Below are 17,125 nucleotides of genomic sequence, written 5' to 3' on the forward strand. Positions count from 1 at the left end.
TCTTCAGTTAGCATATTCATGGTTTCCGCCTGCTTTTTCTGTTGATTTTTTATTTCCTTTGTATCCTCAGCCAGTCCTTTTAGCAAATCCATCATTTGGGCTAGCATTTCTGGGTTTGAATCATCCCGTTTTTTTGGTGATCTATAGGTTTTTTTGGAATTTTTGAATACATCATCCCAAGTTCCTGCTTTTCTTTTTCCTCCCTCTGAATACGTATCACCTGAGTCTGTCATATTTATAAGATTTCACTTTTCTTGATGTTGCCCTAGTTTCGCGAGAATATTCTTTGCACCGCGATAGGGGATGATATCCAGTTCAACCCTTCAGAAATATCAACCCCTCTCAGTGCAATCAGCTTCTCTCTAAACTTTATTAAGTTACGCTTTCCAATGATTATTCGCTTTAATTGAGGTTTGGCAACACCGCTTTATATTCGAACCGGACTTCAGCTGTAGAACTAGCTGTTTTATTTATCTTATCAATATAACCTTACTTGTTTTTCTTATTGTCAGTATTGTTTTTAACGCCGAATATCACTTTTTCGCAGTGGATTTACATTTATTTTATTGTTCTTCACTTTATAATCACCTGGTACTGTCAGTTAACATTTAATTTTCGCAACAATTCTCGAAATTTTCGGGTTTATCGTTCTGGTATCGTATGAGGTTCTAACTTATAATTAAATGTAATTATATTTTATAATAATTTTTATTTTAAGATAATATAGTCTTTCTTTAGTCAATGACTGTAAAATAATTTCTTAATTGTTATAAATAAAGGCACTACGATTTAAGAAAAAAAAAACAATTATCTCGGCTTAGTTGGTTGTAGAAAATTTTTATTTTTTTATAAATCTTCGTTTCGTCTTCAGCAACAATAATCTGTAAGTTAGAAACTCATAGGATGTACAGGGCCACTTCAGCTCTAAATGTTTATAACGAAATTTGCCCCCTTATTTTCAAACCCAAAAATTATAGGTTTAAAAATATTTTATGCATTGATTTACATCAGAATATGAAAATATAACTCTTTAGAAGGAGATTGGAGGTTTCACCAACTCTGTGCGATTTTTTTTTCAAAAAATTATAGCCTTCCACATTTGACATCTTGGGATAAACAATTTATAATATCTAAGCAACAAATTCGTTAATCTGGCTTTACAATTTTTTTATGTTTGGAATTGAAAGATCTTCATTTTAAAGCTTTAAAAAATAAAAAAATTATTTGTACAATAAATAATGCAATTGTAAAAAACGGCCATTTTGGACCTTTCGCAGGCTGTTTTGCAATAACCAATTAACGAAATTAAACTTACCATAGCTCAAATTGTAGGTTTTTTTAATTTACTACAACTTTCTATTAAAAAGTTTTTCTCTAAAATCAATATCCTAAGCTGCAAAATTAAAAATCATTAAAAATTGCAAATTTAACAAATGAAAATCGCAATAAAAAAAAGCGCACAATATTTTTGGTTACATTTTAGTAGAAGTTATTCCTGGCATCGTCCTTTACAACACCTGATAGGTTTCAAAAATTCCTGAATTATATCACGTTTTTTCACCCACAGCCTGGGGTATTGGGCTTAAACGCTATGTGTATGCCAAATTTCATGTCAATCCAAGCGGTTCTTTAAAATATGGAGTAAAAAGCGTCAGCAAATGGACTAAAAGAAATCAGTCAATATTTGTAGTAACTGTGGCCACCCTGTAAGCGCCAAATTAATTCTGCATCCCTCCTCTGGTTTGCGCGCAGTTCACGGCTATTGCTGTCCTGGGTGTTAATGTTTTAATTTGTTTCAGGCAAGTGGCGAATATTTTTGGAGCACAAAATGTGATACCTACGTTAGAAGAAATAGGAGAAATATTAAGTAATTATTTAAATGAACCCCTGTCTAGCCAAAATGACAGCGTTGAAGATATTGATGTTTTATTATACGATTTCTTTTTGAGTACCTCCGATCAATCTCTTGAAATTTTATCAGATCCACTTGCAGTCAAACGGGTTGTAGATTATGTAGAATATCTAATGAATTTTCTTAAGGTAGACGTGGACATTCCTAAAAATTTGGCGAAATGTCCACATATAGATAGTCTCGACAAGAAATTATTGTCAGAAATAAGAACTAGAAAACGCAAAAAACCTGTTGTGTTCTCTTCGAATCCCATTAAAGATTGCATTGCACCAAATTTCTACACGACAAACGGCATGAGAGCTTTACTGGAAAGAAATTTTAAATTCCGATCTGATCCAGTTGGAAAGATTTTTGGTAATTATTTGGATGAACCTGACATCTCATTACAGAAATTCAAGTGTGAAATAAATAATGATGATTCGGAAAGTACCATTTTGTTTAAAGAAACGATAGAAATGGATAGAAAACTCTTTTTTAGTAGATTTGTAACATTATTTGATTGGCCAGGTATTATATCATTAGAGTCTCCTCATAAGGATTTAGTAAGCATTTGCAAACCATTGACTGTAGATTATTCCCGAAAAAGTACACCTACCAACGTTACAAAGACTTACAGCAGAAAAAGAGGTAGTCAAGCAACAACGGACACAAGTCAGGAGCAGCAATCTAACAAAGTAATAATTGTAGAGGAAGATGGTTCTGAATCGCGTCATTCTAAAAAGTCATTTTCAAATAAAACATATGGGACGGCTCAAAAGATATTAACCAAGAAAATGGATTTGAACATTTTCACATCAGTACAAATGGATGAAAGTAAACCTTGTTCCAGGTATGTATCTACTAAGTTATTTTACTGTTTCTTACAGGGTATTTCCAAAAGAATCCCAAATATTTTTGTAGATGATTCATGATTCAATTTTAAGACTAAAAGTTCCTATGTAAACATGTTTGATAAGTTTTGTCGTTACTATTAGGGGTATGGTTTGAAATCAGGCACATTTTTCTGATTTTTTTTGTAACTATGGTAGAATTATTTTATTTTTAAATTAAACAAACATTTTCAGTACAATTTAAAGAATATTCAACAAAAATTTTTAAGGCAAAATATTGAAAAATAAGCCTGCGGAAATTTTTACAGGCACCTAAAAAGATGGAATTTGCGGTGGACATCAGAACTTGTCATTGGGTCATGTGAAACAAAAAATTAAAAAATATTTTATTAGCTTATGAGTTTCTCGAGGTAACGCTGTCACGTTTTTTAGTTTTAACGATTTTTGAGTTTTTGGTAACAGAAGTAGAATTAACGAATTTTTTGTGAAAATGGGGGGAAATCAACATATTTATTATAGTCTAGGCGCCAGAGGGGTCACCGTGTCCTTTTCAATTCTGATAAACAAACACTCAACGGTTTCTTATGGATTTTTGGCTGCTGATTACGAATTTTGAGGGTGGATTTCGATCCGACTGGTCAAAAAATCGTTATAAACAATTTAATTGTTTATAAGGCTCTGGCTCATAAACTAAAAGAGATAAAAAAAATGTTTCAAATAAAATGTATTCCTTAATAATAAACGAAGAAAAAACGTTTACTAAACTTAAATCAAACAGTTAGAACTCAAGATATTTTAAAATTAGTGCACAATACAAATTGCAAATCGCAAAATAAGTATTTTTCGAAGCTTTATCGATCGTAACTCGGCTTCTACGAATTCAAATGAGCCTTAGAAGATCTCATTTTAAAGCTTTATTAATAGTCTTTCAAACAAAGTTTGTCATATTACTTCATCTTTATCTGTTTTAAAGTTATAAGCGTTTGAAGTTATGATTTTCTTAAAAAAATTGTATATTAATTTGTTTATAAGGGTTTCAAACAAATTTGAGCTATAAACAATTATACTTAAATTAACAATAATGATAGAAGAACTCAGAAGGAACAATTTGAGTTTATGAAAATGTTCGTAAGTGTATTTTGGTCAAGATATCGATATTTTAATGGCGCGCTTTAAGGCTCAAGATCGGCTCACAGTCAAGTAAGTGACGAAATTAGTTTAGCTTTATCGATCGTAACTCGGCTTCTACGAATGCAAATGAGCCTTAAAAGACCTCATTTTAAAGCTTAATTAATAGGCTTGCAAAGAAAGTTTGTTAAATTATTTTATCTTCATTTGCTTTAAAGTTATACCCGTTTGAAGTTATGATTTTCTTAAAAAATATATACATTAATTTGTTTATAAGGGTTTTAAACAAATTTGAGCTATAACCAATAATACTTTAATTAACAATAATGATAGACGAACTCAAAAGGAACAATTTAAGCTTATGAGAATGTTCGTAAGTGTATTTTTGGCGAAGATATCGATAATTTAATGGCGCGCTATGAGGCGCAAGATCGGCTCACAGTCAAGTAAGTGACGAAATTCGTAGCCAAAATATCGATATCTTGGTCAAAAATAAACTTACGAACATTTTCATAAGCTCAAATTGTTCTTTTTGAATTCTTCTATCATTATTGTTAATTAAAGTATAAATGTTAAAGCTCAAATTTGCTTGAAAACCCTATAAACAAATTAATGTATAATTTTTTAAGAAAATTATAACTTCAAACGGGTATAACTTTAAAACAAATGAAGATAAAATAATTTAACAAACTTTCTTTGCAAGCCTATTAATTAAGCTTTAAAATGAGTTCTTCTAAGGCTCATTTGCATTCATAGAAGCCGCGTTACGATCGATAAAGCTTCGAAAAGTACCTTTTTAGCAATTTGCAATTTGTATTGTGCACTAATTTTACAATATCTTGAGTTATAATAGTTGGATTTAAGTTTAGTAAACGTTTTTTTCTTCGTTTTTTATTAAGGAACAAATTTTATTTGAAATATTTTATCTCTTTTAGTTTATGAGCCAAAGCCTTATAAACAATTAAATTGTTTATTTTTTGACCACTCGAATCGAAATCCACTCTCGAAATTCGTAATCAGCAGCCAAAAATCCATAAGAAACCGTTGAGTTTGTCCATCAGAATTGAAAAGGACACGGTTACCTCTATTTGGCGCCTAGACTATTATTGTCAAACAAAAAATATGCATAAAACACAAAATATCTCGACAGCTCACGAAATGTCTAAAGAAAATCTATGCAATATTTCAGGTGGATCGGTCAAGTAGTTTTTGAGTTACAATGTCCACCGCCTTTAAAAAAAGCAGTTTTGAGAAAAACGCGTTTAAAGTTTTGACAACTTTTATTTTCAATTTCCTTTTGTCTGTCAAATCGTAAAGTGATGCATACCGGAATAGGTTTTTGAATCACTGAGTAATTTACAAAAGAGAAGGGGAACTGCTGTTGAACGTTTCTCACTAGAAGCTACTGCAAAGCTAGTAGAAGTTAGTATATTCAATATGCTGTATATCCGGTAATTTTACTTCGATAAATCTGAAATTTTCAGAGTATTTTTGAAGTTATATACTTTTATTTAAAATAATAAAATAAAATAAAAAAAATTTCAAACTTTTCAAACCTCCCCACTTCCCCGTCCTTTGCAGGGAGTTAAAAAGTTTAAAAATTGATTAACAATATGCTGTTTTAGAAGATATTACTTAAAAGCTAATAAGCGACATAAGCCAACTTTTTCAAAAATTTAATAAATAGTGTGTTAATGGCAATGTTTCACTTACATTTACTACTTTTTACGCCAATGGACCAAATTTTTTTGATACTTTTTTCAATCTCTTTATATTTAAATAAAGTAGTCAAATGAAATTACTTATCGTAGTAAAGGTACTTGTTAAAGGTGTTCAAAATGTATCTACTCGTTCTATAGTAACAGTAATATTATTAAAATTATTTTATCAGTTTTTCTTTTTTCTCGATTATTAGTTTTTATTGCGCAGTATATAAATTATGGTAATCACTGAATACGTAGATAGTGAAAAAATAATCCTATTAATTAAATTAATGAATAATTTACGCGATTATTCAAGTAACTGGTATTAAAAAATATTCAAAACCTACCCGAAATAGTCATCTCTATTCTGTTGGTGACGACATCGCTGTCAACTAATGTTTACATCTAGTGCATAGCTCATGCGAATAAATTGTAGTGTTTAAATTGTTTTCTGTCTCTTTAGCACAATGGCTGGCATAATTAAAGATTGGTACTCGGATGATAGTGATCATGAATCTTACAATGCCAAAGAATCCACATCAGCGGAAAATCTGTGTGATGTTTAGACCTGTGTGATGTGAAGCCTGTGTCAGGGCTATTGCAAATCAGGTAAGCAATAAAGAATATAGGTAAAACGTTATACAGGGTGTTTGGTAACGAATGGGCCATAGCTTAACCTTAGATTCATGAGGTTAAAATGGGTCGACTTAAATTAAACCTACAGTTTGTCAAACGTAGGAAAGACTTTGAAAATCTCACAATCGCCATAACGCCGCATGACGATTGTAAGATTTTCAAAGTACGTTTGACAAACTATACTTTAGTACGAAAGTTGATAATAACCGGAATGCAGGGTGCCAAAATAAACTTTTATTTTATTTACTTTTGAATATTTCCTGATAGGCTTGGGATAACAACATGAAATTTGCTAAGCGGTGGTTTTTGGGATCAGAAATCTAAATTCGCCACAAAAGAAATACGTATTACCCAGAGGTCGCCACATACGTCTTTCACGTGATCATTTAGTACGTTCAATTTTTTTTATTACCTAGTTTTTTAACTCTACATAGTTTTTGAATCAAAACTTTTATTCCCCTATGATTTTTACTTAAAACAGGTATACTACATTCATCTCGCTAAACGCAGCCGTTTTCGAGATTTTTTAATTAGCATTTTTAGCATTAATTAGCATTAATTAATTAGCATTAGCATTTTTAAATTAGCGACGCAAAATAATTTTTTGCATAGTATCATTGTAGCTACATCTCAAAAACAAACTTAAAGCCGTAATAATTTACAAAAATGTATCGCAAATTCCTTCAAATGGAATTTGCGATGCAATGGCATAAATATGAGAACTTGCACAATTATTATGGTTTCAAGCTTATTTTTCGTTTGTAACTACAATAATATTATACACAAAAATATGTAGCATCGCAGATTTAAAAGGCGCTTATTTCGAAAACGGTTGAGTTTAGCTAGATGAGTGTAGTACATATATCTTTTTTAAGTAAAAATATTAAGTCAAAAATAAATAACCATTTTCAATTTCGTTGCAACACGAAACTACAGCCGCATTATATTCTAGTCTAGTAATCAGAAAGTTCAGCAAGCACGTCTACCGGTTTCGAAACTTATTAGTCTCTCATCAGGAGGCACATATGCTGCTTTCTCTGACTCAACCAAAACAAACCCCGGCGTGCAGTTACGGATTGCAACGAACGAAATGGCAGGGATGCCCTAGCGCCAACTGCTAGCAAAAGACTAAGTTTTCAATAATTTCAAGAATTTTTTACTAAGCAACAACATTTTTGTTTATTTTATTAATATTTTGTATTTTGACAACGACGTCCGATTTGGATAATAAAATCATTTTTTAGTTAAATTGTGGCTTATTTCCCATTTAGAATAGTTAATTAATAAATCAGCAGCAAAATTATTAAAAAAAATAGACTTTTGTACTTGACAGCAAACTTAATAAAACTAATGTTACTATTTTTTGTTCCAGATTGCAAATATTGGACTGATCTAAACAACCTGAATACCTTTGGAGAAAGATAGAGCCAATGCCTAACCAACCAATAGTGATGTATATCTACTTAATAGAAACATACTTTTTTCGGGTACAAATAAATATGAAATGTTTTATACCATCAAATCTAAGTCGGACACCAACATTACTTTTTGCAATTTGTGGAGCACATTGGGCACTTATAATGCTCGAAAATTCAGCCGAAACTGATTTTGTATGAATGTTTGAACAAATCAAGTATAATTTCATTTATTTATTTACTGTTAGTATTATTTTTGGCGATGTGAATTATTATTTTTGTTAAATAAATGTTTAAAGACAAACAAGACCATTATGCCTCATTTTTTTTTTTTTGTAAATACATACTGAAATTTGAAATCAAGAAGACAAAATATGTGAAAACTGTTGGGTTTTTTAGGAATTTTCTGAAGAAAATTGGATTTTCTTTTGTAAAGAAAATGTCATGTGCTGCGACGATTTGCTCCATTTTATGAATCGATAGAGTATTGAATATATTTTTAAAAATTTTGGTAAGTGCTACTGGTGTGCTAAGGATTAATGATGGCCTAAACATGTAATGCTAATAGCTGTGTCGTGATTTTATAAATTTCCTCTTTTCTTGCTTAGGTATCTCATATGACATTTTCAGTACACAGAAAGGCTTAAGACATATTAACGAAGCTAGGACAAAAAATCCCCACAAATTATCCCTAGACAAAAAATCCCCACAAAAAATCCAGGACAAATAATCCCCACAAATGTTTTTGGTCAAAATATCCCCACAAAAAATCCCGGACAAAAAATCCCCAAGAAATATTTGCTGCCGAATTGTTCTCTAAAAGTTTTCCCGAAATTTTACCAAATTTCGAATTCTAATTCCATGCTGAAAACTTCAAATTTTACATGAGAAAGGAGTGTGTTTTTTTAAAAACCGTGGAAGATATGGGGAATGAGCTAAGGCTCCGTTTTCATGACAGGCGCTTAACGCGCATTTTGATAACGCGAGATTACAACTACGTACATTTTACTTGAGACCGTTCACATGCCAACGCGCGTTTTAATGACCTAAAACGCGCGTTAGCATGTGAACGGTCTTGTAAAATGTATGTAGTTGTAATCGCGCGTTACGCGCCTGTCATGAGAACGGGGCCTTAGTTCATTCCCCATATGTAAATTTTTGAAGTTTTCAGCATGGAATTGAAATTCGAAATTTGGTAAAATTTCGGGAAAACTTCTAGAGAACTATTCATTCGGAAGCAAATATTTCTTGGGGATATTTTGTCCAAAAAAATTTGTGGGGATTATTTGTCCAGGGATAATTTGTGGGGATTATTTGTCCCAGAAAATGAACAAGCAAAATTGATTATAAAGAGGAAGAAGAAGAAAAGGACATAAGGGATCAGATCGTGGTTTTGCTCGTGTGACAGTATCTTGCCTTAAAAATCTCTAAAAGGTTGTTTTGTCAAAAGAAGTAGTATTATGTGTTTTCATGTCTATGGTCCATAGACAGAGACGTTTGACAACATCTCATTGGAGCCTATTAACGTTGCAGTAACAGAAAAATGTATATCATCTTCGACCATTAACCTTCGAGTGGTAACGTACGGTCCATGACACCGACGTAATGGATTTTTCGCGGTAAAACTCAAATGCGCATATTTTTTTGTCCGCGCGGTCAGGTAGCTTTCAAATTCTCATCACACTATTTAGTCTTGAAAAATCTGTGGCCAAGTGTGGATAGTTCATATGTTATTTGACCTGACGGTGTGAGAGACCGAGGTTGCCATTTATGTTATACTTAACAGTAAGTTTTTGTTGTTTTTGGTCCATAGCCAGTTTAAATAATAGATATTAATTTTAGGAGTTGTATGTGAATATTGATTATGAAAGAGAACAAATCAGGTTGCAACAACTTTTTGACGAAATTGTTGCTAATTCCGAACCAGAACCGTACAGTGCGGTGCAGTGGAGTGTATAAAAAAATGAGCAAACAAACGGACAATAATTTCAGTTTGTGTTGGACATTTGTTGAATAATTTTATTTTTTTTTTGTGACATTTCAACCCTTGTCGATATGTTTGTTGATATTTTGTATTCAAAAACTTGACATGTTTTTGTAAATTGTTTGTCAATTATGTTAGTATCTAAAAGAAGCCAATTTTTTAATGTGCATTTTTTTCTCGAATATAAATAAATATTGATCATTTCTTACTATATTGTTATTTAAATATAGTTATGTTAAACATTTAGTCACATCAAAATATTAACAGAAAATCACAACCTAAGATATTCATTATTAAAAAAGTCGGTGTCGTAGACCGACGTTACCAACTATGTTACAAGAATTCACGTTACCGGCGGAAGGTTAAGTTGATTCAATACATGCTTAGTACTACGAATATACTTACCTGCTTAGGAGATCAGTAAGCCGTTATAAGATCAGTTAAGGAAGTAGTCTTACCTCTACTGTGGTTGCTAGGGGTTGAAGATCTTTTAGATCTAGTTATACGCTGTGAGCTCGTAGGTAGAGGGGATAATTAAAAATTCGCGAGCGCCAGTAGTGACAAGTTTGTAAACCTTTACTGGAAATTTGCTTTTTGACGTTCTGCATTAAGAGTTGCATATTATAGATTTTAAATGTCTCACGAAATTTGTTGTATTAAAGAGTGTCGAAATACTGATTACAATAGTAACTGTGTATTCTACAACTTTCCTGTTGCTAAGCATAAGGTGATTCAACGACAAACATTGGATTGATGCAATTAGAAAAAAGTAAGTAAACACAATTTTAATTTTAAAACGGTAGAAAAATTTGAGCTAAAGGATCAGTTAGCACACTCTCGAATTTTGACAGTTTCAATTTTACAATCCAATCCTGAAACAAAATTTGAATGCGTGAAGATAACGACCAATTACAGCAAACGTAGGATGCCGTTAACTGTCATTCATAAGTTAATATTTAAGAAGTATTATACTATAATTATATGAAATTATTATTATTTTTGTGCAGAATAAATTTTTTCTAATATTAGTTGTCACCATAAACGTCAAGACGATAAGCAAAAATCTTAAAAATAATCATAATGAATAATAAATTCTGTACTTACTGCTATTAATTATCGATTACAATCCAATTACTTCTTTACGTTATAAATATTACACGATAATAATCAAATAAGTTTGAAACAACTATTATTTGCTTTTCTACTGTCTTCTTTAAAATTCCGGCGGAAATAGAAACACTAGTCAACCGTTAGATGGCGATAGCAGCCATACCAGCGAAAATCACAGAGTATAGGCAACACTTTTTTCTTTCCAGAAAATTTCCGGTAAAAGTTATACTAGTAATCCTGTAGGTAGGTGGCGATACCAGCGAAGCTCGGAACGGATAGTGGTTAGAAGTAAGCATGACAATGTTATTTCTGATCACATGCAAGGTGCCTTAATCCGCTTAATCGAGTATAAAATCATTTCATTTTTTATTTATTGTACAGATTTGGCCATACGGCTCACGCTCCCTCCAAGGGGAAAATTCACTCATCCCAGATACCTAGGTATCAAAAGGATTCGGCTCTGGTGGGACTCTTTCCGTGTTATCCAGCCTTGGGTGAGGAATTTGGAGTATCTGCCAAAAATTTTCGTACGCATTTGGATGTGGAAAGTAGCATAGCTTTCTGCATGGTCTTTAGAGATATTCATTAAGACCCAGTTGTTTTATGTTCTAAGAGGTTCTTCGGAATGGCTCCAACAGTAGAAAAAATATGTAAGAGGTATCGTCTGGGTTGGGTACTTTCCATTCTCGATTAAGGCCTCATACACGAGCGAATTTGATGAGTGGCAAACCAAATTCGTTAAGATAACAGTACGTCTACGTTGATCGCGAGCCAAGTACGGCGCGTCATAACATTCATGCGAATTTAATCTACAGGTTTTGACTTGTCCCTTAGTGGGCTTGAGACGAACCGTTCAAATACAGACAATACGAGTGTCGATTACCATGGCAGAGTGGACAAAAGAGATTTTATCAGAATTAATAAAAATTTATCGTAACCATACTTACTCGTGGAAAATGTGTTACAGATGGTCGTATATGATATGTTATACCATTATAGGTAAATTTTAACACATGGCGATTAGATGTTCGAAGTTGCGCCATGGCACGAATATATTTTATGGGAATTTGAAATTCCAGATATTTCTGTACTGAGGTATCTACGGATAAATGTTTGTAAATAGTTGAGAATGTTGACATGGAAACTGCATGAATGTCTTCTTGAAGCATATCCATATACTTTTTAACATGCTTTTCTTGTTTATTAATAGCCAATTAGAGATGTTTTCATCCCAAGAAAATTCATAATCTATTATTTGAAAATATTGCTTAAGCTGTGAGACCCAGTTGTATCTGTTCGTATTTATTGAATTATTAGCTGAAGAAATTTGAAGCTGACGCAGAAAACAAATAAGAGGAAGTCTTAAATCATGCATTTGCGATAGCTTGATGAGCCAATTTAAAGTTAGCTTGAAAATAGTAAAAAAAATTTTTACTCTTCCTGTCTCCGACCTAACAGCATAATCAGGTGTATTGATACTGAGATGTAAAAGTTTTTTAAAGAAAGTTATTGGTATTCTTTCTAACTGGTCAGCATATCTCATTCCCCAAACGGGCACACAGTTCATAACAAGGCTTTGAACTAGCGAATCGAAAAGTTGCACACGAGATGTCCAAGAATTCATTTTGGTTTTAGCCATTAAACCTATCACGTTACCAATTGCGTGTTTTGCTCTTTCCACTGTTGTATCGGCCATTGCTTTAAAAAGTGATGTTGTGGTTAGGGTGACTCCAAGATATACAAATTTGTTAACAACTTCTATTTTTTCGTTCTTATATAGGAACTTAACGCCTTTATTGCCAATTTGACCACTTCGGGCAAATGGAAGAATTTTGGTTTTGCCAACATTTACAGTTAGCTGGTTTTTGTCACTGTATTTTTCAAGATAACTTAAATTTTTACCGAGTTCAACTTCCGAGTCACAAAGAATGACCAAATCATCAGCATACAATAGCATTATTATTTGATTTTGGCTATCAATGGAGATACCTTTTGATCCTTGACTAATAAAAAACTGTTTTATATCCGCAATAAATAAACTAAATAATAGTGGACTCAAAGGTTCACCCTGTAAGACTCCTGTTGAAATATCAAATGGTCTTGTGTAGCCGTTTGAAGTTTTGATGTACATCCTAGCATTATCATAAATGTTTTTCAAAATGGCTATTATTTTAGAAATCACCCCAAGGCCAAATAGCTTTTGCCACAGCAAATGATGGAAAATGGAGTGAAAAGCCCGCTTATAATCTACAAAGGCAGCGTAGACTATGCGTTTTTTCAGTCGTAGTTGCAGTTGTATAGCAGAATGTTGGTTATGTATGTTGGTTAGTGGCCTCAAAGATTTTGTTCGTACGAACCAGATTTGTCGAATCAAATCTGTACGTATCCGATATGTACGGATTATCCGCTTGTATAGAGCCCTATTGTCTCCCTGATTTGTATTTCTAGATCTCTGTACTTAGCGATTTTTTCATTTGATTTAACACGTAGATTATTACTGTTAGACCGTGTTCCCACCAGAAGCAACTGGCGGCCGCAACTCAAGTAGAATGAGACCGCAACTTTAGTTGAGTTGCTCTTGTGTACTTACTGGACTGTTATGAAGTCTTTTGTATTCGAAGAGAGCCACAAAATTCAATGTTTTTGCTGTCTTGTCTGTGATGAATAAGACTAAGCTATTGAGGTCGATTGCGACGCGGTAAGCTGCGTTGCCAGCAGCCAATGAGCAACTGGTTGAGTTACCTTTTATTAGGTGGGAACACGTGTATTTAAATATTAGCACCAAGTTGCGTTGCTGTTGTGTTGCGGGCGCCGGTTGGTTTTGGTGAGAACAGCTCCTTAGGTATCTTCTCGCAGCACTACAACCCAAGATGCGTTTTGACTGACTGCACAACTCGCTTCCTTCTAGAACGGTCGTCCATGATAGTTGGGTCAGTGGATAACCCATTTTTCTTCAATCTGACCATATATTATCTCCCCATCGCATTCGTGGGTGTCCTAGGGGCTTTCTTCCTGTGGAGGCCTCGCAGATTAACTTAGCAAGACGCTTATTAGGGAGTCTATGGACATGGTTCATCTTAGACGTTGGGATTTAATCTTTTGGACTAAGTCGCTAGCTGTATACATCTGTTTCACCTTGGCATTTGTTATCATTCGTTATTAGTGGCTATTCGGGTCGCAGGAACGTCATTTGAAATTTTGATTGGGGGGGGGGGCAAGCATTATATATACAATACATTATATATAATGTAATGATGAAAATTGATGTATTTTTTGTAAATTTCAGTCATTTTCTGGGTCAGGGGGGGCAAATGCCTGACCCTATCAAATAACGCCCCTGTCGGGTCGTGATAAGTTTCAAAGATTCTTCTGAGGATTTTCCTCTCAAAACATCTAAGTTTTCTTTCAATTTCTTTGGTCAGCGTCCATGTCTCACACCCATACATGGAGAGACGACAGCGCGTGTCCTTGTTTCAAGCCACTGCTTATTTCGAACGATTACCTAGAGTTTGTTACCTACCCGTATTCTGGATTTACAGCCATTCCAGGAACTTCCAGTAAATCATAAATAAACGACACTTGTGTCATTCTCAAACAGGAGGAAATTAAACCGTCTTCTTTTGGCATCATAACCGTGCATGGGTCTTTGCCTGTCTGGTCAAGTCTATCCATTCAGACCTCTCTTGTGCCCTTCTACTCCATTGTCTTACATTCATAATTTTCATGTTGTCTTCCACGACATCCAACCATCTCGTTCTTCTTCTTCCTTAAGTGCCGTCTCCTAATCGGAGATTGGATTTCATCATCACTATCTTTACTCTATCTACCGCTGCTCTGAAGAGTTCTATAGAATTGCATTTAAAACAGTCCCTTAAGAGGCTACAGTAGCGAGCAACAGGTAGCAGCAAACGCGTTCCAATATTGCGGCTCTAATTTTGAATATTTTGTCGAGATAGTTGGCACACATATTCGTAATATAATAAAGAATGGCGGTACAGAGCCCAATTTTAGAAATATGTTAGTACGTGGAAATTACTCTATAACTAAATAAAATATTGAAAAAAGGAGCCTGTACCGCCATTAAGAAGAAAAAAATAATAAACTTTCTTCAAATAAACTTTTTTATCGCATGCCTAGATTTTGTGTAATCTTGGAACTACTAAAATTTTTTATTTCTAACAAGAAATCGAACATATTATAACTAAATAACCAATTTGGCAACATAGAGAAATTATCAGTGTCATTTTGACAAACCTGCGTCAGATTTTCTCTAATTTGTTCTGTCATCTTTATCGATATCAGTCCAGTGCAGTAGTGTGTTAATTTAAGAATTCGTTATAGTTGTTTCATAGGAAAATAGTGTTTATTGATAGTTATCTATTATATTTTTGTTGTTGTTGTATAAGTTGTTGGCCTCTTTGAAATACTAGATTGTTGTTAATTGTGTTTTAGTTCAGTTCTATGTAGGTAGGTAAGTATATTTTACGTAAAAACATTTCGAATTCTAATGCGAGTATAAAGTTTTAGGAGGATATTTTATTTTTAACATATTATCAATAGTTTAACGAAATGGGAAAAGTTAACCAAACGACAAATAAAGCGAATAATTCCAAGAAAAAGTCCATTAAAAGCCGTGCCAAAATTATGAGAACATCGAAATTGGAGCCACCACAAATTTTAACAATTTTAACCTATGAGAAGTAATCTACTGTTGTCATACATAAAAAAGTGTGAAAAGTTGTTTCCCATGAAAATGAAATTCGTAATAAATCTATGTTTAGGTACAGAAATCCTGACTACAGTACAAATGCCAATTTTTTTTAGGTAGATATTCATAGTCCTGTCGCCAAGGGGGTACAAGGGCCTCCTTTATTCAGATGGTCTTACCCAAGATTTTTTTATGTATCTTGACCCGTAGAACACGAATTTTTTGGGTAACAGTTGATCCGGATGTCGATAAGATTGTTATAAACAAAGAACTTGAGGAATTACATAACAGCGATTTCTCGCAAAACAAAACATTTTTTTGTATTTTTTGGGTCATTCTAAGCAATAACTGTTCTGACAAGTTTTTTCGTAGGATGCATAGTTTTCGAGATAAACGCGGTTGAACTTAAAATCGAAAAATTGCAATTTTTGAACCCGAAAAAATTTATTCAACAGGTAGCAAAAACGCGTTCCAAGATTGCGGCTGTAATTTTGAATATTTTTTCGAGATTTTTGGCACACTTATTCGTAATAAAATAAAGAATGGCGGTACAGAGCCCAATTTGAAAAATATATTAATATGTGGAAATAACTCTGTAATTAAATACAATATTAAAAAAACGAGCCTGTACCGCCATTAAGAAGAACAAAAAAATACACTTTCTTCAAATAAACTTTTTTATCCGATGCCTAGATTTTGTGTAATTTTGGAACTACTAACATTTTTTATTTCATTAGTAGTTCCAAAATGACACAAAATCTAGGCATCGGATAAAAAAATTGAAGAAAGTGTATTTTTATAAAAAGTGCAGGAGCTAACAATGCCGAGGAATATCTATCAGGCTGCATCTCACTTCCCGCCTGTCCAGCACGGTAAAATTCCAACAAAGCTTAGTTCCGAATACTCAGATTACGAGTAGAACTAATCAAAATAATAAATAATCATTCCATGAAGTACGACTTAACCTGGTAGATTTCCCTCGGCCTTCTTAGCTCCGGCAATTCGTTGGCTTGCAAATTTTAGAAGCCACAAGCCACGATTGGTTTAACCAGAAGACTAGTTCTAATAAGTTTTATTTTATTTTTGATATTGTTAATATTAGAAGTAAAACTTTCGTTCGTCTTTAGCAGATACCGCCACGGCATTCATGGCATCATTTCGTTGTGAACCGATAACGGTAGCCCGAATTTTAGTAGTTCAAAGAGAATGAAATATGCACCTCTGATGGGACCCTAAGAAGGGTTAAAGGGTGTTCTAGAGTGCCTTTGGCGCTCTATGAACTAAATAAAATAAGACTGCTCTCGTTTCGCTTCACAATGAAATTATTATTTATTATTATTATTTCGTACAAATACCTATGTTATCATAAAAGTTTCACCCATTTTGTTTGGTTTATTTTTATAAATATTTATTTACTAATAACAAAATTGTTTTCGGTTACTTCCATTTAGCGCGCCTATGAGTTAAATTGTCAATAATATTAATCTTACATAATGTCAAAGATTACCAATGTTGCCAAAGTTTATGATACTATCTCCCGAAGTTATATTTTATTGCTACCTGTTGATCGCTACTGTTTACTCTTAAGTTCTTCAACCATGACACTCTCCTTCTTCCACTACTTCTTGTCTCTCTTATCTTTCCCTGTATTATCTGTCTTAGTCTTAGCATTTCATATCGCTGTCCCCTCATTACGTGT

The 17,125-nt window shown here is 33.2% G+C and overlaps 1 protein-coding gene across 1 annotated transcript in view; it reads left to right on the forward strand.

Moving 5' to 3' along the window:
- Positions 1 to 7,912, forward strand: part of LOC114335970 (snRNA-activating protein complex subunit 4) — a 78,295-nt gene extending 70,383 nt beyond the window's left edge. Inside the window, exons 7-9 of the mRNA XM_028286271.2 lie at positions 1,800 to 2,741; positions 6,037 to 6,182; positions 7,582 to 7,912. Of these exons, the coding sequence (XP_028142072.1) occupies positions 1,800 to 2,741; positions 6,037 to 6,139 (1,045 nt within the window). The 3' untranslated portion in view covers positions 6,140 to 6,182; positions 7,582 to 7,912. The remainder of the gene's footprint in view (positions 1 to 1,799; positions 2,742 to 6,036; positions 6,183 to 7,581) is intronic.
- The last annotated feature ends 9,213 nt before the right edge of the window (positions 7,913 to 17,125 follow it).

The sequence above is a fragment of the Diabrotica virgifera genome, chromosome 3 (genome assembly GCF_917563875.1).
Source record: "Diabrotica virgifera virgifera chromosome 3, PGI_DIABVI_V3a".
Taxonomy (NCBI): domain Eukaryota; kingdom Metazoa; phylum Arthropoda; class Insecta; order Coleoptera; family Chrysomelidae; genus Diabrotica; species Diabrotica virgifera.